This window comes from Opisthocomus hoazin, chromosome 19 (assembly GCF_030867145.1).
Source record: "Opisthocomus hoazin isolate bOpiHoa1 chromosome 19, bOpiHoa1.hap1, whole genome shotgun sequence".
NCBI classification, from domain to species: Eukaryota; Metazoa; Chordata; class Aves; order Opisthocomiformes; family Opisthocomidae; genus Opisthocomus; species Opisthocomus hoazin.
In genome coordinates, this window is record NC_134432.1 from 11856325 (window position 1) to 11883011 (window position 26687).

At 52.5% G+C, this 26687-nt stretch overlaps 1 protein-coding gene across 6 annotated transcripts; it reads right to left on the reverse strand.

The window, feature by feature from the left end:
• Positions 1–26511, reverse strand: SH3GLB2 (SH3 domain containing GRB2 like, endophilin B2). Of its 6 annotated transcripts, XM_075439350.1 has the most exons (12): positions 26176–26511; positions 17920–18061; positions 17446–17574; positions 16086–16219; positions 15510–15602; positions 11285–11347; positions 7140–7163; positions 4375–4464; positions 3758–3858; positions 3250–3264; positions 2389–2650; positions 1–1466 (listed from the first exon to the last, which is right to left on the reverse strand). In XM_075439350.1, exons 1-12 carry the CDS (start codon positions 26236–26238, stop codon positions 1359–1361), a joined length of 1224 nt encoding a protein of 407 aa, XP_075295465.1. In that variant the 5' UTR covers positions 26239–26511; the 3' UTR covers positions 1–1358. The 6 variants fall into 6 exon arrangements, with proteins under 6 accessions (XP_075295465.1, XP_075295466.1, XP_075295467.1 ...); XM_075439351.1 differs by lacking the exon at positions 3250–3264; XM_075439352.1 differs by lacking the exon at positions 11285–11347 and having other exon boundaries at positions 26176–26510.
• Positions 26512–26687: the final 176 nt, after the last annotated feature.

Consider the following 26687-nt stretch of genomic DNA (forward strand, 5'->3'; position numbering starts at 1 on the left):
AGTTCGTTTATTGGCAAATAAGTGCTGAAAACCATGAGCCCTACAGACACAGGTGCTCAGTGCCCTGTTACATTAGAGTGGTCACAATACCATAGGGGAAAGTGCAAAAGATCAATAAACAAGCAAAGTTAGTTCTGACATACCAAGGGGAAGGCTGTGAACGGGGAGCTTGGTGCAGGTGAGTTTCTCTTCCATCCAGCTTGAGTGGAAAACTGGTTACACAGCAGTGGAAGTCCCTCAGGTGAGCTCTGGCTAAAAAGCTCGTTATAGGCTTACGAGGCTTATGCACCGAGCGCTCCCTTTGAGCTCAACCACCGCGTGCATCGGGGCAGCCTGGGTTGTTCGGTGTGTGCGTGGCCAAGAGCAGCTCACTGCTGGAGGGAACAGCAAGGGGGGCCATCCCTGACGGGAGTAGGATGCACCAAGTCTGTTCACTGCTGAGATGGGAGGGGAAGCAGTAGTGAAATCGGTGATCTAGGGTGAAATTAAAGTCAGGCTAAAACATGCCTGGGACAGACACACCGAAAGAAAAGCCTGGACAATTAACACAGGGAGCAAAGCTTGTAAAAAGGCTTGTAAACTCTTTGCAGTCCAAGAGCAGTTTCTCAGAGGAAATGCAAGCAAGATGCATGGTCCCTTGCACCGAGGTTTGATTTTCGACTTACAGGCCCTACGTTGTTAGGTTGGTCTTCACAAAGAAATTTCCTTCCAGCTTCAGAGGACAGCTCTAGGCTGAAGCCATCAGGCACCACAACAGCAAGCACAGCTCTCGGAGAGCCTCATGTTACTGTTCTCCCGCGGGTGGGCAAGGTGGGTGGGTTGAACCGGCTCTTAATTCTTAAATTCAGCTTCCTTGCCTTAAGAGCTAGAACACATCAGGGGGGTTGTGTGGGACCCTTCCCCATGGGAATGCTTGGTGGTTTGACTTGGGCAATTCTACTGCTGAAGAACAGCGAGGACAGGAGGGGCAGACGGGCACTGACCCACAGCGGACAGGAGGGAAGTGCAGCTTAAACTCTGTGAGCAGCTGCCGAGGGAGACAGCTTGCTGGCCCCGGGAAAGCCCCTGCGATAAACAGGGCTAGAGGAGGGTAGAAAAAGTAATCGGGGAATCTTGCGCCATCAAGACTAACCTCAAAGCAGGCTGCACTGGTAGTTAACGAGTTCAGCCTTGGGTGCCATCAGCCCTTTCCCAAAACCTTGCTGTAACAGTTTTACCACTTCTTTCCCACAATTCCCGTATTAGCAATGGAGTGTCAGCCCTGGAGAGAGCAATGGTCTCGGATGAAGAAATCCGCATTAGAAGTGCCAGGAGATGAGGGGTGCATTCTGCTTGTACATTCTTCTTCCTGGAAACGTTTAACTTAACAGTTCCAAGTAAGTGACAGGAACTTTCCCTTTCTGGTTGCCTCTTTCCCCTATGAGCCAGTCTGGATCCATGCCTGGCAGGCTGTACACCGTGATCATCTGGGGAGAGAAGACAGCATTAGGCAGGACCTTCCCCTGCAAACAGAGCCAAGAAGTTCAGCCAGATGGGTACTGAAAGAACAGGCAGTTAATTCCCCAAGTTCATTTAGCAGGCATCCATGCCCTTTCACAGAATCACAGAATCACAGAATAGTAGGGTTTGGAAGGGACCTCTGTGGGTCATCTAGTCCAACCCTCCTGCCGAAGCAGGGTCACCTACAGCAAGCTGCACAGGACCTTGTCCAGGCGGGTCTTGAATATCTCCAGAGAAGGAGACTCCACAACCTCCCTGGGCAGCCTGTTCCAGTGCTCCATCACCCTCAGAGGGAAGAAGTTCTTCCTCATGTTCAGACGGAACTTCCTGTGCATTTCCTGGGAGTGACCTGCGGTTTCAACAGAAGATCCACAGAAACCTGCCCAATGATGTCCCTGTTGCCTTTGCATTCTCCAAAATGACTTCAGGTATTTTTGCATACAGGGTGGCATGATATTGCTACGTCATCCTCTCTGAATACACAAGTTCAGTCTCGTCAACAAAAGAGTTTGCAGCTTGCTGGATTTCCTTTTTTTCCCCGCATGGTTAGACCAAGCCTCCAGCCAGTAGCTTATGCCATTGCTCTCAGCTAAGGTCGCTGTATTTGAGGGGCACCATGAAGATACCAAGTACTGGGGTATTTTGTTAGCTGGGTACAGCTCAGCTCCAACAGGAATAGAAAAGTTATTGGGGGTGATATTCTTAAATAGCAAATGGCCACGAGCACAAGCTCACTGCAACTCAGTGGATACTGGAGTCAAGCAAAAGACCCAGCAGTTCTGTAAAACTGGGTTTTTAGGGGCAGGAAAAGTAACCAAGACCTTGCTGAGCATGCAGTGGGCTGCTAGGCAGTCACCACAAAATTCAACGCAAAGGAGAGCTACCAACCTCATCTGCAAGAAGTGCCAGCTCAGTGCTGTCAGCTGCTTCGTAATCATAGAGGACTCTGGCCTTCCGTGTCCCGCTGGCAGGAGGCTTGACTTCATTTGGGTTCAGTACGCTCTCTGCCACGGTGCTGGGCACCCCAACAATCGTGGGCACAACTGGAATAGTAGGCACAGCAGGGAGAGAGGCAGCAGCAACAGCTGGAGGAGAGGTAGCAGCTGGGGGCGATGTGGATTCTGCGTTGCCTACAAATGTGCCTGAAAATCTTACACAGGAGAAAAAAGCGGAGTTCAGTAAGGCTCTAATGTGAGGAACCAAGAAAGAGCTCTTCCTTTCAGTAGTTACACTGCAGAGATGATGCCTAAGTGTTCTACACCACCCTTCCAGTAGGGAAATGCCCTCGGTTCTCAGCTGCTGCAACCATGCAACAGGTGATATTTGTCTGCTTATTTTTCTTGCACTGCCCTGTTACAGGAGCAGCACCTAACTTTCGGAGCACGAGATGCAAGCGTGGCACTAGAGGAGGGTCTGGGCAGGTGCTATTCTTGGCTCTGCAGCTGTTTTGCTGGTCCATTGTACTGTGTCCTTGCCCTGCTCTCATGTGGTCTGTGTTATCCATTTAGTCTGCTAAAGGGACAGTCACTGTTAAACTGGAGGCCACACCTAGAGGCTCCCAGGCATTCTGGGCTCTCTAGACGGAGGCAGGAATGGAGCTCGGTCTCGTTTATCTGTAGGATACGCCTCTCTGCACTAAGGGAGTGCAGCTCTGGCCCTTGCTGGCCTCTGTAGCGAGTCCACAGAGACACCAGAGTTTGGCTGAGGTGGGGAGCTCTTAGAGTTAGTCGCGTGCAACATCCTACTTACATTTCTCCTTTGGAGCTGCCAGCATGGAAAAGAATGGAACAGGAGTAGTGAGTGATGGCGCAGAGGCAACAGCCCTTCCTGGGTCAGGCCGCTGCACTGGTGTGACAAGTTAACAGACAGCCCAGCCCTGCTGCGCCCCCGGGATGTGCAGCCAGCAGCACCGAGTCGGTTACTGCTGCAGCTGAGCACGCTCAGGCTTGCTGCTTGGCAACAGGAATTTGTCTCCCATGCGATTCAACTAATTTAGAGGAAGAATGTTTGAACTCTCATGGCCATTGTGCTTTGAGATAAACGTATAAAACCCAGATGAATCCAAATGGCAAAGCCTGCTCTAAACGAACTACCACCAGGATTGGTCACCATTCTGTAAGCTCAGAAGCTCTGTCAGAGCTCGGAGGGGGCTTTAAAACTTCTGCCCAATGTTATGATGTGGGCTGGGGAAGGAGAAGGCCTGAGCTAGGGGTGGCCAGGAGTAACCCTCCGAGCAGTAAAAGCAGTCTCCTCTCACCTGCCCAGTTGCTTCTGCAGGTCCACCATGTATTGGTAACACTGAGCATAGTAGTTGGTCTGAGACTCCACAAACTCGTGGAGACAGCGAAGATGATTCACCTGGAGGGAGAAGGACCATAAGCTGCTCTGTGAGTTGGCTGCCAGGCACGGGAACCCACTTCCTGTAGCTACTACCTACCCCCACGGGAAGCAGGCTTGTGCAGGCCAGTATTTAAAAGAGTTACTTGGTTGGCTTGAGTACACTCATTTGTTAAGCTTGGGAATGCTGCACAGGCCCAAGGGTGATCTCAGCAACAAGGCTGCTCCTGGCATGCTAGCCATGCCCATGTGGCTCATCCACAGCTCTGGTGAGGGAAGAACAAGGTTTTTCTGGCTCAGAAGCACTCTGAGGACTGCAGAACTGCAGGTGTCACAGTGGCACTGCCTGCACATGCTTTGTTATGCTTTTAGTTTGCACTCTCCAGGTTTTCCAAGGAGGTTGCTGTAGCCTCCAGATTTATGACCCCATCCACCTCTGCTCCCAAAGCAGGGCTCCAGCCTCCTCTCCGCATTCTTCGAGAAAGGAGCTGAGTCCTTGTAGTCCCTGCCACCCCCCAGTTACCTCGGAAGACTCACATGTGTGCTGCTGATCCCCTCCAGCAGGAGACGTGTCACCTCTGCCTGACGATCAAACTCGGTCTGCGTGAGCCTCAGCTCTTGTTCTGCCTGGAAAACAGGACGGGGTGTTCAACACAGCACAAGGCAAAGGCCCCTGTCCTGCCTCTGCCAGGGAGAGGCAACACCCACCTCCTCCACCCCCCCTCCCCCCTTTTGCCACAGAGACAAGTGTGCTGCTGTAGGTAGGATCCACACTGTGTGACACTGAACATCAGGCACAAGATGCCCTGCGCTGGGAGGCCAGAGGCCTCTGGCTGTACGTCAGCTCGATTCCTGCTTGATCCAACGCTGGATCACTGCAGGTCATGGAATGACCACTCAAGACTGACGCATCAAGCTAGGAAGTTCCTAATCCCACGAGACTAGGACATGAAGATGGGGAGGCTTTGTTAATCCTGAGGTGTGTGGAAAGCCAGTCCTATGCCAGCACCTGTCCTTTTAACCCCTCCTCTCTAAGCCTACAGGCATAGCGATGTGACAGCCTCCCTGAGCTTCTCTCCAGAAGTGCAACTTTTGCCAGCATCCTTTTTATCAGCAGAGAACAAAGGCTGAGGCCAGGCAGCGTTTACCAAATTGCTGTTACTCAGCTACACCTCTCCGCAACGCAGATGAACATTGCAACCCAACTTCTACCCGAGGCTCTCCTTTGAAGCTAGTTACTTACTTTGAGCTAGGAGGAATTAAACAATGGTTAACAGAAGGCAGCTACGCAGCAGACACTGGGAATTCAAAGGCATACTGGAGAGCCTATTTACCAACCAGATCGACCATCTCTCTCTCTCCCCAGCCAACACGCAGTTTTGCAGTCCCAGAACACCCAGGTGGGTCCTTGTGAAGGGAAGCACCGGAGCAGTCGGCTGCTCTGGTGCCTGCTCTCCGCTCCCTGCTGCCAGAGGGAAAGGGGTGACAAACAGGCACTTTCATTCTCTTTAGCATGCATTATTCCTTAACACCAAGGGGAACAGGCCAGTTCCCTCTTAGGACGTGGCTAAGTGGCTCCTGCACGGCACCAGTTCTGCGACAGAGCTCCTTCTGCTGCTTTGGGAAGGCCCGGATCATTCTGGCGCAGGAGCGACTTGTCTGGAACTGACCCCAGTGAGCTAATCCAGACAGGCTGGTGGTCTCAGAGCAGAGGCCACTTTGCTGGTGTTTCTAAGCAGGGTGACCCCAGGGAGACCCAGACTCCTCAGCAGGGCAAGCTGGAGGAGCTGTTGCGGCGTTACGCCTCTCATCTGGTAACGGCGTTACCAGCAGAGTTGTGCAGCTAAGCTAGAACAAAGAAATGCTTTGACTGTTATTTAATCAGATTTGTCTATTTTAAGCTACAACTGATCTATTTTCTTGCATCCTCTGTATGAAAGGGATTATTTAAAGGAGAAGGGGAAATGTAACAGAAAACACCAGGGCGATGCCTTAGCACCAAGAGACTCTTGCTCCAGTGAGCTGAGCAGGGACTCCAGTAGCAGCAGCGCTACTTGAAGCTTGTGACAGGCAGATCCAGCTCCTTTTGGCACCGCCTGGGATTTGACCTGCTGCCTCTCCTTGCTGGCTCTGAGCAGCTGCAGGATGTAGCTTCCCATAAAGCCAGCACCGGACTGTGACCTGGGGGGTCCCTTCCAGTCTTGTGCTTCTCCAAGACACAGAGAACTTTGAAGTTTACTGACATACCTTGGTCTGTCCAGGCAGGATAGACCAAAGATGGAGGGTAGAGGAACACAGTCTTGCATGCTTATAGCTGACTGCAGTCAGCTTATTTGTCTGACGGACTGAAGGATTAAAAGTACAGGATGAGCTGGTTCAAACACAGCCAGTCTGCTCTGATGCTGCTTTTAGAGCAAGGCAGTAACAGGTTGCTATCATGCACCGCATGCAGGAACGTGCCACTACCACCTTGCGGTTCAGGCTGCAGGCTAACGTCTGCTGGGGGTGTGTGAGGTATGAAAGGCAATGGGATCCCAGAAAGTGTCTCTGGAAGCTCTACACCATGCTGGAGCTCCACACAGAGCTCACCTGCTCTCTTGTCCACCAACAGCCCTCCATCCATCTTTATGGACGAGTCACACCCCCCCTTGGGGAACCCAGAAAATAAACAAGATCTGGGGCACTGCCTCCATGGATCCACTCAGCAGGGTAAGTGCAGCTCACCCAGAGTGAGTCAACTCCACGACAGGCTCCAAACCTCCCGCCCTGCCCTCCTGCCAGAGCTGTTCCCTCCAGCAGCCAAGGCTGTTCACAGGGAAACCCTCTGTCCCTGCTTCAGCTCTGCTCAGAGCTCCTGCTCGGACCCCAGGACAAGCAGGCAAGGGGCTACTAGAGGCTAACGCAGGGCACATGCAAAACTGGAGCAGGCAGGGCCTTTGCCGCAGGAGCAGAGCTGAATCACTTCACAGCACATCACCTCTGCTCCCGCACCGCCAGCGCAGGGCTCTCGGAGTTGTCTTTCATCACACACACACGAACGCACGCCTGGTTTGCCTAGGCAGGCTCTCGCACCGAGGTACAGCCAGCTGGCCCACAGGCAGGCTCTTCCCAAGCCGCTGTCAGAGTCGCGCTGAACTGTTCAGCTGCAGGATCAGGACCGGGGCTGACGGCAGCAGCACCCCACTGCTGCTCCCCGGCATGTGTGCAGGCACACGAGCAGGAGGGCGTACGCAGCACCCCCACCCCCCGACGCCACCAGCACGCCCAGAAGGTTACGAGCACAATTTCAGCTGGGTACTTACTTTTTCCACCTCGTCACTCCAAAGCTGTAGGGGCCACAGAGCAACAGGAAAGGAGATCAGTGTTGGAGGCGTCGAGAAGCACTTGGCATTAACACCAGCTGGCAAGGCCACTCCGTGGACACAGCAGGCCAACTCCAGGGACAAGCTAGCCCTTCACCCAGCAGCAACTGCCAGATCGATGCCCTTCCCCTCATTTTTTACCCTAGAGCTCAGTTTCACAATGGGAGAGCAAGTCCATGCCACCAGAGCCAGCAGCACTCCAGCTCCGCTCCCTGCCAGGGCTGTTACAGCAACTGCATTCAGCGGGCCTCAGGAAGAAAAGTGTTAAGGAGCAGAGTCCTCCGAACAGCAAGGGTTACTTTGCTGAAGCCTGCAGATGTTGGTGTTGAAGGACAGACCTTTTAGGATTGTGGAGAGGCAAGTGAGCTGCTGGAGCTCACGAACAGGGCCGGGGAACTGCCGTGAGCTCAAGCCAGAGAGGCCAGTGCTCCTCACCCCCTGGTCAAGAGAGCTCAGGTTCACGGGATCACAGCCCAGCCAGCCTGCGCTACCAGCAGGTATGGTGAGCTCCAGGAGGGAGGACACAATGGTGGGATGCTGCCTCTGAGCCAGGCAAAACACCATGCTACTCCTTCCTACACTTCTCACTCACAGGGCCACATCTGGGGCAGCACAACACTGCCAGCTGCTTGCTGGGATCTGGCTCCAGAACATGAAACAATTGACAAGAAGTCACGCACAGCGATGGGAAAGGGAGAGAAAGAGGTAGAAAAACACATTGAGCCTTCCCAGAGGTCCTCAGCTTGGCCTTTCCTCAGCAGACAACTACTGCCTCAGCCCTGGCAACATGTAATCACCCGGGAGCAACTGGAATCACGCCAGCCTGCCAGCAACACCCCACATCACGGGGCCAGGGGAGATAGCCTCTGAGGCCCTCAGCTTCGCCCTCTGACACCACCTTTGCCGATGAGGGAAGTTCACCGTAGTGCTGCTGAACCTGCGCTGCAGGCACCTGGCAGCCTCATGCTGGAGGCTGTGGTGTCAGGGGGAGAACACGCTCTGTTTCGACCCAGGGTCTCCCAGCTGAACCTCGCTGAGGTTTGCTCACCAGCAATTGCCCTCAGGTGGGCTGCAGTACCCCCAGGTGCAGAGACAACCTCACCAGGCAATATAAGGAGCACCCACAGGAGCTGCAGTGCTGAAGGAGGAAGGTCATATGTCAGCTCCTTGGTTTGCTGTCTGTTCCAGCCTGCAGCTCAGCTCCTGTTCCATGGTATGTAGCCTGATTGGCGTCTCTTCTTAATCGGGTGCAGTTCTTATAGCTGGTCCCCTTATGATCACAGGCTGTCCCTGTGCTGTGCTCGGTGCGCTGAGGCTGGGTGGTTCCTCTGTTCTTTAGCTGGATGTTTTGTTACTGCAAGTCAGGAACTGGTTCAAATAGGGTCTGGGCAATTTCAGCCACGCGTGGGGATGCGAGGCCCTTCCCTTGCTCCGTCTGAGAGCTCCTGCTCTGGCAGGCAGGCGGTGGGAAGACCCTTACAGGCAGCTGAGGAGCAGGTCCTAGCCTGAACTGCTGCTCTGGCACAAGGCCCCTCTCAGCACACGCTTGTGTTTTTGGAGCAAGGTTTACTACAGTGGCAATGAGAAGCTTTCACTTTGGTCTTCCTACTCAGATGCTGTTGACCATGCTTAAGCCACTTCTGGCCTATTCAGTCGTTGCAGTACCCACTGTATTTGTGGCCAGATTCCTCTTCTGTTGGCCTTGCTGTGCAACCTCCAGCTCTGCCCCTGTGGTGCTCTGGGGCAGTCCAGCTTTGCCCAGATCTATCCCTGGGCTAAGGCACTATGCAGCTCGAGTCAGCAGCATTTCAGATAGCTCCAGCAGCAGAAAAGGCCGTGATCTGCACCCACTCTCCTCCACCCCAGCTCAAGCCAGAGGAACCCTCTTTAAGGCACTTAACGTGTTTGTCTTGGAATCACTCCTAGGAGTACAGCTCATGGCAAGTGGCAGGGTCTGAGAGAAAGGGATATTTAGGCTTGCAACCCACGTACAGCTTCTTACACAAAAACAAAAGGTCAGTGTGGGAGAGAGGAGAAATGGCTCCTCAGCCTCCAACTTGTACAAAACAAGGCAGCTGCTTGTCTCCAGGTGGATCTAATTCCATCTAAGCCCTCCTGTTATGGAAGGGAAAAAGTAAAAGCACCATGTTATCCACCTCTCCAGAAAACAAGAACATAAATTTAGAATCCAAATCAGAGCCCTGCTGAGGGCATATATGGTCCAGGAGAGAGCTGACCTGTTTGCTCACCTGTAAGACAAAGTTGTTACCTGGGCAGAAGCAATCCCTCCCTCCAGAAGGGACCAGAGCTCAACAGCAGCAACCACTGCTCTGTACTCATGCTAAGGCTAAAGTAGCACAAGGATTTTGGCCTGGAAGGAAAGCAGAGCAACAGTATGAAGAGCTCCTACCTTGCTCCAGCGCCTGACCCCTTGGGATGAATGCTGGGATGAGAGAGCTTGTGGCAAAGCAGTCCTGCCTGCACCGAGCTGGGGAGCAGTCTGGGCTCAGCCCGTGCTTTGCTCATTAGAGATGCCAATTGTTATTCAAGTCACCCTTGCTAGTGCAGCCAGACTTCAGGTGGCACTTCAACCACCAGTTGCAACCTCTGAAATGTTTAGTTTTGGAAGCCACAAGGACCGCTGCTGGCTAAGCCAGACTGTTTCCTACAGGCATTCCTGGTAGGAGGCCCTGCTGTGCAACCATCAAACATGGTTAAATGATCAAGGTCAGTGCTGGCTGCTTACCTAGAGCAAGTCAGCCTCCTAGAGCCCTGCTCTAACTGTCCCATAGCATCATCACTGCTGTCAGAGCTTCTCTGCCAGAGCGCTGAAGCAGGACCACTGAACTAGGCAGAGATGTGCCAGGGGAGACACCAGTGGGCCAGTTTCTCTCCTCTGATTCTCCTGGAGCTCAGGTTTAGTCCATTATTGCAATACCAGCACTGTGCTTGGAACAGACCTTTCCAAGCGAGAAGCCAGAGCCCCGGGCTCGCTGCTGCACTAGAAGAGATGGAAACTGAGCAATTGCTACAGCATCAGCATCTTCCTGAGGAGTCTCATCATCAGGCCAGTTACCTACGGAAAGAGTTTTCTACCTTTTGTATAAAGCTATTTCCGATCCCAGCATCGCTCTCCAAGAAGGTCAGGACAGATTCCCCTGGGAACTAACACTGATGCTACCAGCTCAGACATACCTCTTTCTCCAAATGGGATGGGTTACCCATTAACCAAATCCAGCTTGCTTCCATGGTGGTTTTTGTTTGCTAGATGGCTGGAGTGTCCTTTGTCATAGCTACACATCTCTCTCCCCAGCCCTTCCACTCCCAGATTATTCTATTAACAGGCATCAGTGTTGTTCTGAATGCTATTTAGGAAGCAAGATGATCAGTTTTCAACATTTTAACGAGAAATGTGACATTGTGCAATGGGAAGCCATGAACGCAGCACGGAAAGTCAATTGCTTGACCACAGCCACTCAGTGCAACACAGCAGAGATGCAACGGGCTATTCACCCACGCCCAGCGCATCTGACTGAATCACAGCCACCACCAGACAGGCCCCAAGGTGAAAGGAAAAAATTGACCTCTATTTGCAGAATAGACAAGCCTGCACTGTCAGCCTACTGCGTTACTGACACGATGGGTGGCAGAGAGATACTTCCACCTTTGCTTATCTTGACCAGCTACAAAGCCTCTGAGCACTGACACCACAGTACTGATCAGGCAGTCACGCAAATGATGTTGCCAGCGTACAGCTGGAACCATCCAGAAAGGCTAAACTTTGAGATTTTTTTCCTTTCAATTGCTCCACTAGCAATAAAAAACAGTCAGAAGACTCCCACTAGAAATATGGAAACAGACTGGCAGAGAAACGGGAAAGCAAACCAAGCAGCAAAGGTGCCTGACCCTGACCACGCACCTCCACAGGGGTGATCCACATCCTTAAAGCTGAGTTAGAGGAACCCCGGGCAGCCCATGTCACATTAAAATGTTGAAAACAGCAGAGCACTAGGTCTGAGTTTGTCAGGTGAAGAGAGGGGCAGGAAGAGGTTGGAGAGGCAACATCTCGGAGGAGGCAATCTTACCGCTGATGCGCTGGCGGAGAGAACGTAATTACGAGGTCTAGTCTCCTGAAAGTCAGGCACAGCCTGGGGGGGGAATACAGTTTCATGTACAAGTCATGTGGAAGAGTCGATAGGAGTCAGTCGGGCAATGGATGGAAGAAGGGATTAGTGGTTTTCTCCTGTCTGTGCTGGGAGCTTGGTTCAGACTCTGATGGGATGGCAGGAGGGAGGTCTCCCCACAGCCTGGGCAGTGGTGCGTGGAAGCCAGGCCTGGGCAAGAGGAGGTGGACTGGCTTACACAGTCACAGCCGGTACCTGAAGAGCAGCTGTTCCTACTGTCAGAAACTCTGCCTGTACTTACAGCCATCCACTCATACAGCAGCCAGCTGGGGTGGAGATGGGATCGCACAGTCTCAAATCCCTTTCCCATTCTCTTGCAGCCAGCAGGTTGCTCACGTTGTGTTGGCTCAGTACAGTGGGCAGGACCTTCTTTCCCCTTGCTTCTCATCTACAGTCCTAGAAGTGTCCCCGTAGAGGGCCTTGTCCTTACAGTGGGCATATTTACTAGCATCAGAGCATCCTTTCCACAGTGCCTTTTAAAGAAACATCTACTTGTTCTTAGTCTCACCAAGCCTCTGAGCATGTTTCCTCCTAACAGACTCAGATCTGCTATTTTCAGTAAGGGGCATGGCTTAGCCACAGCAGATCTAGTTCAAAGCCTTGCTGTTGCCAAAGTTAGCGTATGAGTTTTCATCCCAGAGGTCAGAAAACCTTCAAGCCACCGTCTCCACAGCTAAACCTCTGCCCTGGGGCAGGAAGACTTAAGCACTCTGGAGGTTTTTCTCTTTGGGAATGCAAGGGATCCAGTCCACCCCCACACAGGTGTGGGCTCACTGACTGTCACACAACATGGTCTCTCTATTCAGCTAAGACTAGGCCTCCTCCTAGGATGGGTGTTGGCTGTAGCATCACCCAAAGAGAAGCCAAACAACTAGTTTACACCAGGACCAACACGCTGGTGTGCCGGATCAGGGCATCCTCCTGGTCAGTCTTTACTGCGCAGTGGTATGCAAGGCTGGGACACAATCCAGCTGTAACCCAGCTATGTTGCTGATCCTCTCAGGCCCCACATTTCCTCTCCCGGGTTAAGCTCTTTGCAGCTCACCCAGATCTACTTATACACGCTGACCCGATTCGCTGGGCCCTGAGCAGCCTGTTGGAATGAGTGACCAGTGTGTGGAAGAGCAGTCAGGCAGTCCCAACAAGGAGAGATTTTTTTAAACCATCTCGGAGTTTTGGGGATGTCTGGAGGAAGGAATAAGGAGGAGCGATTCCTATTACAAATCAAACCTGAATATAAGGAGAAAAATGTACCAGTGAGATTTGAGGCCAGCACAGCCACTAGGCTTGACTCCTCCCTGTGGGGAGAGGAGATGTTTCACAGAAATAGCTGCTTATGCCTGTTTTGTTTGGTTTTTTTTTTTCCTAAATATCAAGAGCAACAGAAGAAACCTCTCCTCCCATTCTCTGGTCTCCAGAGAATCCCAAAAACTAGTCATAACACATGGGATGAAGGAGGCAAGCTGCTCTTGCACTCCTATGCATGGCCAAGTTGTATTTGCAAGCAGTGGTCAAAATGGACCCCCCTCCCTCCCCCTTCCGCTCTTGTAATGGGTAAAACAGGCAGAGCCCTGGAGCCTGGAGGACAGAACAGCACCACCACCAGATCAACCTGCCTGTCATTGTCTCTGGGCTGCTTCCCTTCCAGCAGAGGGGCTTGCCACCCAACCTGACCTCCTCCTGCTTGCAGCCAGAGGAGCCTGAGTGGGTCTTTACAGCAGCCCCCGCCTCTCTTGAGCACTGCTTGCAAGCAGCATTGATGGAACTGAATGCATGCTCCAGAGGGGCTGCAGGCAGCCAGCAGACACTCCCGTCTTTCTGGGGCACCTTCCCCAGGCAGCCACAGCCCTGACCACGCTCAGTACATGCTCCAGGGCCAGTCCCAATGGGACAAGGGAGATATGAATTTTCATTTAAAATGGGAAAGAGACAATGAGAGGTGTTAAAGAAAAAAAAAAAAAAATCACAGCACTGTCAGCACAGTCAATACTCACATCTCCCTCACACTGAGCAAATTACAAAGAAACAAAACAAAAAGGTTAGTAAACAAAACAGCATCAACAGGAAGGACAAAGCACAAAGTCCGAGGGAAATGCACAAGCCCAGACACTCAAACAGCAGCTCACAGGTCTGGGCGGCAGCGTGCTGGGAGGGTCAGTCACGAGACAGAAGCTGTGGGAACACAAGTTTGTGCTATAGAGGGGAAGAGCAGCAAGAGAGTGGTGAGCTGGGAGAGGTGCAATACTTTAGGCCAGCTTGGAGAGGTGTGACGCAGTCCTCCAGGCACGTTACAGGGAATGTTGTGGTCTAACGATGAGTTAACACACCTAGAGCAGAGGCAGCAGTTCTTTTCCCCCTATGCTGGGAGCTTCCACCTGTGCCTTGCCCTTTCGTAGTCACTGGGGCACCCTGAGGACAGGGACCCCACCTTTAAGCTAAGCTGGGTAAGAGATGGGTGCCCAAAACAGCTGAGGTGGCTCTTCTGTTGTGTGATCTCTGTTTCAAAGAAGCAGAGGGGCCGAAACGCGGCTTGGGGTGAACACCCTGGAAAGCCTGGACTGGCTCTGCATTCTGCCTGGGGCACTCTGGCCCTGCAGTTCCAGTGAGAAACCAAGCTTTTCTTGCCAGACTACAGGGAAGTCCCTCACTCAAGGGTCTGTGTGCAGGTGAGAGGCCTTAGGATCACTTCGCATAAGAAGCAAGGTATAGAGGAAGAGGGTGGAAAAGAACGAAGCACAGGAGGTGTCTGAATTCCTGCTCTGATTTGAGCTTAAGATCAAGCAACGGCCACAACTTCCTACTGAGACTGGGGGCACCATCGCCTTCAGAAAACGAACTGGGGATCCCTGAAATTACCATCCGTGGATCTGGCTGACCTGACTGATGAGAGGAGGCTTTTTTAAAAGGGCAGCTATGGCTTGTGTCCCCCTACGGTGCTGTTCAGGGCTTTCCCGCATAGGCCTGAGCACTGTGTTAGAACTGCCAGGCTTAGCACAGCTTTCCCATATGGCATGTATGCAGTCAGAGATGGAGAAAAGGTAAAATGTCCAGGAACTGGCCACCCAGAGAGCCACAAGGCCAGAGGCCCAGCTGAGCAGATGGCTAGAAAATGGGCTCATGGCAGGGCTCCTAGGCTGGTGCCCCAGTGCATCCCAGAGACTGACTGACAAGGATTCCTGCCTGTTCTGATTGCACGTTTGCTAGTTGAGCTCCTGGCCCCAGGCTAGAAGCAGAACTTGGCAAGTGCTTGTGCCAACAGCCAGAGCGCTGCAGGATGGCAATCTGCTTCAACAAGGCCCTCCAGGGAGCCCACCAGCGCCCAGCTACATCCTCGCTGCCTCCTGCTACACCGCCTCTGCTCAGGAAGAGCCCTGAGCCAACAGGGCTTGTCGGCCTCAACAAGCACTCTGAAGCGCTTGGCCCCACTGCTCAGGCCTGCGGACGCTGACACTGGCTGACCTACCAGTCCCTTCTGCGCTGCTCTGACCTGGGACCTTTGCTAGTTCACTTGCCATGATTTTCCTAGAGCCAGAGGGCAAGACTAGCCTGTAACTAGACAGCACCATGAATTAAGTAAATAGAGAGGCTGAAGGAAGGATCTCTTGGGAGACAGTCTGACCCCAGCCACCACTTACAGGCTCCCCCGGCACTCCTACCGGGGGAAGACTGAGTTGGCAGAATCTTAACCAGTCTGAAAGCCTGGGACTCCTGCAGAGCCCCAGCATGCTTTCCCCTTGCGCACCTCCCAGCTCAGCTCTCTCTTGGCTTGCTTTGAGATCCCCAGGGAAACTTAGCAAGTGCTCAGAAGATGCAGCCTTTTAGTTACTAGCAGAAATCATCCAGTAACCACTAGCAGTCAGGAGACAGGAGCCTGGGTCAAGATGTTTCCAGACTCTGGAAGTTCAGAACTATTTGTTTCAACAACTCCCCCATGGGAGGGCATCTGAGGAACAGGTGCATGGCTCCTGGTCCCAGTTCCCTTGCATGAGGAATCCCCCCGCCCATGCCTGCCAGAGCCAGGACATAGTAGGGCAGCCTAATTTTTGTCTAGAGAGCATGTGGCATTACTCATGTGAGCCAACCCTGCGGCTGGAAGGACAGAGAGGGGAATGAGGGAAAAAGTTACCGCTGCTTTTGCCTCGGCAGCTTTGGCTTTCTTCAACCTGGCTTTGCAGGCATCCAGATCCAGGCGGCGGTTTTGCAGGATCCTCCGCTCTTTCTGGAAGGGACAGAAAATTGGATAAGAACAGACTGCTCAGGAGCTACTGGGGAGAGGGAAAAGGACAAGATATTATCTGGGAATCAAATCTATTTCTTTATCAAAAAATGTTAAGGAAAAAGAAGCAGTTGCTGTGTTTATCTCGTTAGCAAGAGTTTTGGGCCTGGCTGCCAGGCGTACAGGCTAACCTTCTGGAAACAGGGCAGCCTGTGGGTGGGTGGTACACACTCAGCTGCAGGAGTCAGGACAGGAGTCACCTTCCTCAGACACATCAGCTGGCAACCCCTCCCTGCCGCAGAGAGAGTTCTGAGCAGATCCAGGATTGGGATTCCCCTGTCCTCGCGTTGTTCAAGGGAAGAGGTATGTAATCCTCTTTTCCCACAGGGAAGGAAAATGAGTTCTGTCAGCACTGTCTCCCTCTGCCCCTGCCCTCCTTGTCTCTGGTGACATGACAGGCTTCCCCTTCCCTGATACCATACTTACAGATATGGTTCGCCAGTCCCCTTCCAGGAAGTTGCGCAGAGGGGTCAGGAAGTTGATGGAGGCAGAGTGGATGAAGTCCCGTTCTGCTGCACCTAAGCGCCTTTGAGTCTCTCCAACTTTTATCAAGGTCTTCCCTGCAAAAACAGGAGCCTTCAACTCCAGGAGAAACCAATTAACATTGTGTTGGCTTCAGCCAACTCACCCAGAGCTACTGGGCTCCAGTGCTGGGGGTACAAAAGCACAGCATACGCTGCCTGGACAAGGTGACCATGCCCATAACCCCCCAGCTGCAGTCCTAACTACAATCTGCTTTTGGCTTGAGGCCTTTCCTCAGCTGCTCCCAGTGCAGCTTTGATCTTATCTCTCTGCTGAGGCACTTATTCCACCGATGCCCTTTTACTGCTACACCTGCTTGCGCAGAACGATCTTTGCTTGTCTCATAAAACAGAGGCTCAGGAACAGAGCAGCAAATTGAAAAGCACCAGAGCAGAAAAAATGAGTTGATTAGGCAGTGCTGGCTATAGACGCAGTTACAGTTGTTCTGCCTGTAACAGGACTCTGTATTGAACAACTATTGATTTGGAGAGCAATAACAAAGCTCACGGCAGAGGCAAGGACAGCTGGAAGCTAAGGCTGTGCTTCTGTGCAGGTCTGCTGCTTAAAGAAGCCCCAGATTTCCCCAGGAAGGGGCAACTGTTAGGATTTAAGAGCAGAAAGATGCACTGTGGTCAGGAAGTGGCCTGTTGAGGCTTGTAGCCAAGCACCAAGCATCCCAATCTGTTATCCTGTTCTCCTTCTGCTGGAGAAAGATTTCCACCCTCCACCTGCAGGACACAATTAAAGGATGGTTCTCCTGTTCAGAGTCTAGAGGGCAACTAGATACCACCTTAGATTAAAAATATGCTCAAACTGGACAAAGCTAAAGCTATTCACTGCAACTCCCTGTTCAGGCTAGTTTAGAAAGCTACAGAAAGAACCCAGAATAGTTTATGCACCCTGTAACCAGTACCATTAGCTACCCTGAATCCACGTGTCTTTATTTGCTCTCTAGCTCTGCCAGACTCGAGGATTGGATTGGGAATGGGGAGACCCCTGCCCCTTTTCCCCCACAGCATGGAGCACGCTTTGCTGTGGAGTGAGGCTCGACTTTCTACTCCAGGTAGGCTGTTCACTTGTGTGCTGGAGAAGACCTCTGGCATCAGCTTTGACACACTAATAGGCAGGTTGCCATTGGGGGAGCAGGCCAATCTGCCCCCTTCAAGAGGCATGCTATGGAAGTCTTAACCCAAAACAGCAGTGGGAATACTCTTTTAGGAAGGGATGGATTCCTAGGGCTTTTTAATTAGCCAGGCTGACTTACCATAAGGTGTCCCTGGCCCAAAGTCATTAGCTGCTTCTGTCATGTACTGTGCCAGCAGCTCCCCGTTGGTGACCCGGGAAGGCACCTTCCGGTCCAGCTTCTCATAGAGGAATTCTTCTACTCTGGCACCTGGAACGAGGATGCCACCAGTGGTTACAGGATGGAGGATGAAGGAGAGGCCCCTGGAACTGGCATTCATGGTGGCCCACCCCATGCAGTCCTCAGTCATGCATTGGATAGATGCCACCTCCCTTTTGACCATCTCCCAGTCCTCAGGAGTGCTGCCAGGCTGTGCAGGGCAGCAGCCAGCCATCTCCCAGTTACACAGTGAAGGAAGGAGAGGCTCTGCAAAGACAGGTTCTTCCAACACCCCCCAAACTCAATGAAACAGGGCACTCTGCCAGAGGGCATGTCTTTTAACACTGAGCTGCAAGTGTTATTTGTCCTTCAAGCACTAGAGGAAGCTGGACTTACTAGGGTTTGGCTGTAGCAGAACCTCAGTCTGACGCAAGATTTTCTCTGTCCAGTTCTTTGTGGAGTCTGCCCTGGCCAGAAGGCTTTCAAAGTGGGCATCTAGTTCAGTCTTCTCAGCCTGGCCCAACTTCTCTTCAGTAAACTGCAGGAAGGAGATAGTCTTTAGAAGGTCTGTTCTACTAAAGCAAAATTACAGCGTGCTATAAAGCTATTAAGAGACACTGAGGCTTCTTCTGTCTTACACGTTTATCTTAGAGTGGAGCTAAAAAGCCTTTAAGGTGTCATTTTTTTGTTCCTGGGCATCTTCCAGGGGAAGAGGGCAAAAATTTGCCCAAGAGTGGAACAAACATCGAGCTAAAAATAGAGCCCAAATCTGAGAGGTGTTCTGGAATAAGTAACTTTTAATAAGGTCTGGTTCAAAAATCTAGTTGTGAGGAAGCTATTTAAATGTGCACATGGCTTGCAGTACTTCATGTAGGAAAGCAACAGGCATCCTTCAGGTGAGGCAAGATGCCAACTCCCTTCACCTCCTCCTAACCGACTCCATGTTCTGTAGACCCAAAAGGATCAGGAATGCCACCACCACCTCACAAATCACGCTTTCTTCTCATCTTATTAGACAAGCATGCACACAACGTCGGTTTTGCTACAGGGTTTGCGAGTGCCCTCTGACAGATGTCAGACTGACAGCGTCTGAGCTTTGCCTCCTGGCTCACCTCCTGCTCTGCTGGCAGTGAGCAGCCGACGGAGCATCTGAGGTTTAAGAAGCCTCAAACTCAGGATTTAGATAAAAATGCTTCCAGCAAGTGACTCTGAAGCATGGTACTGAGAGAAATATAATGGTGTCTGACTTCTCTAAGAACTCGGATTCACACTGGCAATGGACTCTCCCTCCCTCCACGATTCCTTTTAAGTTTAAAATTGGCAGCAGGGAAAAGCGGGCTGTGCAAGTCTTCAGTGTTTTCATACCGGGCAGTGACATCTGCCAGGCAAGGTCTGTCAGTCTGGAGGTGCAGCATCAGATGGCCTGGACACCCCTCAATTCTTCCTTGGGGATTTCTGAGAAAAGAGCCCATTCCCTCTCATCCCATCCCCACTTTCCACTCGCTCCTCTCAGTGATGTTTGCCAACTTCAATTTATTTTTAAGCACAATTTCCTGCTCTTGATGGAAGCAGTATCTTGTTGGATTGTACTAAAAGACCCCTTTAGACAGCCATGCTGCTTGGGATCCTAAAGAAGTTGTAGTTGTCCTTTCAGCCCTTGTTGCTGGCCTCTGGTGCCACTGTTGAGTTACCAGGACGTGGTGCTGTACAATACCTGGTACAGTCAGGTGCCAAGAGATTAAAGCCTGGCCAAAACTCTTAGATGAAATACAACTTCTGTCTGAGCTGTCACTTGTACCTTCTCCTCTCCCCTCCCTTGTCCCACAGCTCAGCTCTACATGGGCCATGATGCCCTCTTCATGGCTTCTTGGTCTGGTGTCTGCTGCCCCTCCTGAAAGGCTTTCTGGCAAGCTCAGTTCCTGTGGCTGCCCAACAGCCTCAGCTGCATTCACATCCAGTACAATGCTGGGAACGGAGCGAGATAAGGAGCAAGCCCAGAACCAGCACACCAGGAGGCAAACAGCCTTTAGGAGTCCTATTACCAGCCCCGCGCAAATGTTACTAGATGTCCGAGATATAGAAGCCCTGCAGGTATGTTTACACAGTGACCTGTTTGGGCAAGACAGAGCTCGAGCCAGTGAACCGCTTGCTGGGTGTTGGTGGTGACAGACTCTCAACTGCAATGACAGCCACAGTCGCTCCTGCAGCCCGGTGGGGATAGAGGACTCGCAGCCATGCGTGACCAGGGATCGCTTCACCAGTCTCCTCCTCAGCACCAGTAGCCCCCTGGTTACTGGAACTCACTGTCAGCTCAGTCTTGCCGTGGCCCCGTGACTATTGCTGGACATGGCTAAAAGCAGATTCAAGGTGAGAGGGTGTTTGTATTGTTTTGTACCCAATGTCTATGATTGCCTTTGGGACACACACACAACCATCAGACACGCGTGAGCGGCTGAGGCTCTCTTCCTCTGTCACTGTTGGAAGCCCAGGGCTGTTTTCAGACTCTGCCAGGCTGGGCTGAGTCACTGCCATGCAGCAAACTGGGGCTTCCCAGGTATTTGGCACCAATTCTCGAGTCATCTGTTTAACAGCTTTCTTAAGCCTCTGATGCAAGCATAACAGTCTCCCTTGCCCTCCTTTCCCAGACGGCTTTTTGAGATCTCATCTCACTTCCAAGTCCAGCTATTCTTCCTGCATTTTAGACTCGTCCTGCACCAGCATCTGCCCTGGAGCTGTCAAGCCTAAACCCAGTTTCTTATCAGCTGAATTTAGTCAGCTTCTTACAGCCTTGCTGCAGAGTCAGATCGCTGCTGAAGCCCTCCAGCATCTCCACAGTACTACTGCCAGCCTCCCGAATCACTCCAGCTCCGAGGTCCTTAGCTGTATCCACAAGCAGCATCTCCAAGCATCACTGTCCTCTGCGGCTGTTTTCTGTAACCCACCCTTCACCCGGTGCAGTGGAATAACACAAAACATTTGCACAGCACTTGGCCAGGGAGCTGCCAAGGCTCAGTCACTGGGTTCTTATCTCAGGTGAGGCACTAAAGCTGTTTGTCTTGCACAAGGGCTGAGGACACACACTGTGATCGCTGCAAGCCTGGGCTATACCAGAAGGGGAGGATAGGCAGGAATCTGAGTCACAGCCTGTGACTCCAAAGGGTCAGGCCAGAAAACAATGTCTTATTCAGGCTTTCTTTCAGAGTTGGAAAGCAGGGCATGAATGTCACGAAGTGGGTGCGAGGGCATGGGAGGCTGTAGCTCACATACTGGGAGGCTGTTACTCCATTTCAACCCAATTCCCTCAGCTTCTCCCTGACCCTGCCCAGAAACCAGCTATGCTGCACAGCCCAGATCCGGGCACAGCCTCGGGGCAGTTGGTACCACCTCACTGCAGGCTGCTGCAGAGCGTGCTCTTCTCCTCCCCTGTAACACCCCCTTGTCTGTGCACGGGGAGTCACTGATCCAGCTCAGCTTGACCTCTAACATGACTTTTTAGATGGTTCAGAGAACTCGCCCAACTTCCGAGCACTACTGGGAATGTGTTGTCAGGTGCAGGGGAGGCCAGGACCACCTCTTGCAGGAGCAGCTTGCAGTGCGAAGGGGATTAAAGGTAAGTTACACCGCCTTATCCTGTGAGCTGGTTCTTTCTTATGGCTGGTGCAGATGGAGATCTGAGCTTTCAGGTGGCAACAGGTCTCAGCTGCTGATCCCCGCTTAAGTGGCTGCCCAAGTCAGTGTCCCCAGTGAAAAGCAGGGTAGAACAACAACAGTTTATGAAGTCTGGCTACTCAAGCATTTCAAGCAGAACTCCCCCATAGAGGACTTCTGTTCCTAAGAATTTGTTTTCATAACACAGAAATTTCATTACTTTTCCTTCCCATTGAACAGACGTTAAGCTTTCACTGTAAGGCCAAGAGATGCAGGAGAACAGACGAGCTGATCACACTCATGCCTCCCGACTGTCAAAAGACAGATTACAAATATTCTGTGTCTTGCTACTCCTGGACTAGAGGCATCGGTGTCATTTATAGCACCAAATACTCCAGACTGCCACATTTGGCTGTATCAAGTTGACCTACAGGCTTGGTGAATATCTGCCTGGGAAAGACTTGGGGCAGGCAGAGCATAAGCAATTGCAATGCCTGGGGAGAACCTTAAGCTCCTCCATCCTCCTGCCACAGAACTACTCCCATTCGTCTTCTGGAACCTGATGGCTGGGTCAACAGCCCTCCCCTGAACCAGTTCCAGGATCTGCATCCTGGGATCATGAGCCAGGTCGCTGTGTGTGAGGCTCCACTGATCCTGCCCCGCAGAGAGCGTCCCTGCAGCTGACCGGGCTGAGGACCAGTCCCATCTTTCTGCAGGGAAGCCGATGAGGTATTAATAATGCAGGGCTGCCTTTTGTCGAGTGCCACTCTCACTCTCCAGGAAGAGGAGAGTCATGCTGCATTCCAGGGCATCAATAATTCAGCCAAAGGTTGGGTTTCCTCTGGGAGGCTTGGCTGGCCAGCAGGAACGCCAGACGCATTATCAGGGTCCCTGTGGGCAAGCAGGCCGGCAGATTGGGAAAGCAGCACTTGGATGACAAGCCCAGAAGCAGCAAGACCGTGCCGGACTGCGGTTAGGGCAGCTGTCTGCATTCACAGCTCGGGTGAAAATTCCCTTTTCCCCAAGAGAGGTGGTTGAGAGACTGCTGGGATGGCAGGAGGTTGAGCAAGCAGAGTTGAGCTGGATGGGTCCCTCCACACTACAGCTACAATGTCAAGAGGGCTGTGCCTACAGCCCTAGAGACTTAAGGCTGTCAAGGTTATGCTTTAAAACAGCACATATGTTGTTTTCCTTGCTGAAAGCATTAGAGCCTTTCTCCCCTTTAAAGTGAGGGGAATAAAATCCCAGTGCTCCCGCTGAATCATGCCCGCACCACAGCTGTTTTGCACAACGCAGCACGGGTTGACTTTTGTCTCTTCCAGGCTTGTGTGGTTTTTCCATCCCTCTCCCCTCCAGCTGGCCCAGACCTGTATGCTGTGAGCTCCAACAGATGAGCTGCAGCCCCCTTGCAGAGGATCTGGTGACAGAGTTTGTGCCCTTGTACCACTTCTAGGGTCCCCAGTTTTTCCAGCTGGACATTACTTATGACTTTCCACCTTAAATCACAAAGATCAAACCAGGGCCAGGAGTCTTCAACCAGGAATAGTCTTCTGCACCTGCCAGTAGATTTGGGGTGCTGGATTTTCTAAAGCCTCCAGACAGCCCATACTGCCCAGGCTATGGTAACATTTGCTCTTTTGGTGATCAGAGGCACAACAAAGTTCAGGCAAATCTACCCCCCAGCTTGTGCAGGGTCACATTAGGAGAGAAGCCACAGCCACTCAGTCAGCATCTAAAAACTACCTGAATTTCAACAGCTCTGGACTGGATACAGAGTATGCTTCAAGTATTTGGTCACCAGGAGTCAGGAAAGCTAGGCCACGAGCCAAGTGAAACTGTGCTAGAGGACAGAAGGAAGCCATTAACAGGACAGCTTGGTTAACTCATGAGCAAGGTGATTAGGAGAACAAAAAATACTGCCCTCATGGATTCATAAGGCAGGTCTCAAATGGGAGCATGCTATAGCCTGTACATCTTGCCTTCAGAACACCCTTCTTAAGTCACCTCCCGTTCTCTCGATTTTATAAGGTGTTCAGCAACGAAGGTATCAACCCCAGTAAGGTCAGCAAGCAGAGGGGAAAAGTCTATTTTATCACCAGAGTTGAGAGATGGCGGAGTCTGTCTTTCTTCAGCAGCTTCAAGATAGAATAAGTCAACATCTACCTGCTAGTAGTAATTACATCAGCAGTGGGATAAGCACCCAAAAGCTGCACTCACGCTTGGGCAATTTCACCCAGAGCCAGTTTACATCAGAACTGACAACATACAGATACCTACAATTACTCCCAGACATCCCTGAGAGAGCCTGGCTTGCAGCCTGTCTAGAACAGAGACACACAACGTGTTACCTTTGGAAGGAGAGATGCCAGTTCTGTGGGGAGGCTGTAGCTGTTAGCACAGCTTCCTCTGCAGAGGTTTGGGATCAAACCCACTTAGTGATAACTGGAAGGTGCAGCTGATCAAAGAGAGAGGCCTTATCCTTCTTTGGTGAAGATGGAGAGAATGACCTGTTTGAAGTCTGTCTGCATGTGCCACAGCTGTTAGGGGCTATGTGCTGGATCCCCTCTGAGGGTACTAACTTGATGGCTGTGACTCGTGGTGTAAGTGTCAAAATAGAGCAGGATACTGAATCCTACAAAAGCTCTCTATCCTTGAAGCTGCCCAAGCCTAGCAGCTTGTTCCCTGCTCCCAGGGTGGCAGAGATGACCACCACCTTCCTCCTCTACTTCATCTACTCTACTATCTGCTTTCCTTTTCTGAAGGCAAGCATAAGAGTTGCCACGAAGCCCATGGGACACTGCCTGGTCAGGGAGCTGCATGCACAAGCCTGGTAAAATATTTACTGCCTATAGAGCCCTGGGGAGATACTACACAGCTTCTTTGTCACTGCCACCTCCGTCCTGCTCCTGCTGGAGGTGGGTACAGCATTGCCCACCCAGGAGCACATAAGCCCTTCAGGCTGCCTAGCTTCTCAGGTAGGAGTCCTGCTAACCTGTGCCTGAGCTAGAAAAAGCCATGTCAAGTCAACAGTGGTTCGCTGAGGTGGTTTTTCGTTCATGAGAAGGTCAAGCCTAGTCCAAAATCCTTCATCCAGCACCTACATTAGGTTGTGTTTGACAGGTTTCAAACCAGGACTGTTCCTGCACTGAGCCTCAGGGCAGCCAGCTCAGGGGCAGCATGCTGATCCTGCTCTGCCTCTTTTCCCCCTTGCAAGCAGGGCTACAGCCCTTCTTTCAGTTCGAATGAAGCTCTTGCGTGTTGGCCAGACATCTCAGCCAGACAGCAATAGCTAATGCTGTCTGAGTGGCACAGCACATAATGGCCAGTCCATTTATCTCCCAGCCACTGCAATTCCAGTAAAACATCACTTTGTTAAATGCCTAGAGCCAAAGCAAGCATCTCCAACGCCATAGAAAACTGAGCTTATTCTAGGCAGGTCTTATTCACCTCCTGGAAGATCTGCTGTGCTAGAGTGCTACAAGCCCAATCCTTGCTGCCAACAGCAGACCTCAGCTGTCATTTCTGGCTCTTGGTGGAGACAAGGCAATGTTCACCCACACTAGCAGCAGGACTCTACGGGGACAGCCCAAATAGCCCTAATTTCCCCAGCAATTACATTTCAGAAAGTGGTTTTTCAGCCTCAGAGATCTATTTCCTTCCAGTCTCCCCTCCTTACACAAACACCTGTGTGCTGTCCACAAGTACCAGTGCCCATTTTGTTTCAAGAAATTACTACCGTAATCAGCCATATGAATATTCATATATGAGACTATGTGGAGTAGGTGTAGCAGGCAGAAGCCACTATTTATAAACGCCTCCTTGCTCTAGAATTGCTGTGTGCAGACACTGTTCCCATGCCTGTCTCCTTCCTACGCCTTGAAGCTAAAAACCACTTATCAGAGACTTACAATAAGGCTTCTAAACATAACATTTCTTCAGAGCATTTATTCCTTTCTTCTGCTACCAAGGTCATTTGCATCAGAACAGCATCTTTAAGCTTTCCATCTGCTCCTTATTTTGCACCTGTAGTTGATATCTCTCTTTTTCATAGCATATGACTCATTGGCACGGTTACAGGAGGTGATATCTGTTTACAGGAGACCAGTTCCTAAAAGAGCCAGAATTACTCCACTGCACAGAAGGTTTGGAACGAGACAACACTGCTCTGTTCATCAACCCCCACACAATGGGTTGGACAAGGAGCCCAGTGCTGGAGTCACCAACCGGACTTCACTTTTCAGGCAGTTTCACACCCAGCTCTGACTTGCCTTTCTCCTCTCCTGCCCCACCGAGAGCAGTTTTCCAGCTGTGCCCAAGGAGCTCCTCAAGGGCAGCCAAGCTTCTTCACCGCTCCTGGGGGTCACTGCATCCCCAAGCTGCTCCTGACCTCAGGGGTGCGAAGCACGGTCCTGATGCCATGTTAGCCCAGCGAGACGCTGCCTGCTCGGCCTCAGCAGCTCCTTCCCATCGCTTTGGCAGGACTGTGTTTCGTCAGGGCCTGGGAGCTACTGCTACCTGGCCTCCAAGGGACCGAAGTGCAGACCACCTGCAAGGCCACGGCTCCCTGGCAAGGGGGAACAGTTCCCCGACGGGGCTGGGCGCAGCTAACTGAACGGCTGTTGGCAAGATCAGCTTTTATTCAACAACAACCACCATCAGGCAAGCGACGTCCTCCCCGCACTCCTCTCCCCCCCTCCCCGCTCAAGCCGGAGCTTTGGCTGTCAGCACCCCCGGGGCCCTGGGCCTTACGAGCCTTCACCAGACACTTCCACCGCGGTTCAGCTCGGGGCCGCGCAGCCCCGCTCCGAGCCCCGCCGGGGCCGCGCCTCCGTCACGCAGACCCAGCCGGCCCCCAGCTCGCTCTCCAACCTCCCTGGGGCCGGGGAGGGCTCTGCCGCGGCCTCGACCCGCGGGTCCCGGGTGCGGGAGGCGGGGGGAAGGCCCGAGCCTCGTCTCGGGTGGGCGCCGTTGCCATGGCGATGCGCTGCGGCCCGCCCGCCTCACCTGCATGGCGCGGGAGAAGAAGACCCCCGCGTCCGACGCCAGCTTCTTCACGTTGAAATCCATGGCGGCGCCCGCTGCCTCCGCCGCGCCCCTGCTGTCACCGCGGCCGCCGCACGCCCGCCCTTTATAGCGGCGAGCGATGCCCTCCTCGAGCCGCCCCGCGGCCTCTTAAAAGGGCTGTGTCTCACCGGCGGGGCCTGCGGCACCGAGCCGGGCGAGAGGGCGGCGCGGCGGCGCTGAAAGGGGAGTCCTAGTCGGTACCGAGAGTGTGCAGGGGTCTTGGCCTCCCCGGGGAGCGCCTCGGGCGGCGGGGGTGCGGGAGGAGGGCACGGCCCCTTTAAGCAGCGGCGCCGCCGACCGGGCGCTCGCTCCGCCCTCCCGCCCCTTTCCCTTGCTGCTCAGCCGCACTCGCCGCCGCATCCTCCAGCCAGGCCCAGGAAAGCGCCGCGATTGGTGCGCCGGCAGGCAGCTCGCCGCTCTTATTGGCTGGAGGGGAGGCGGGGGAGGCATGT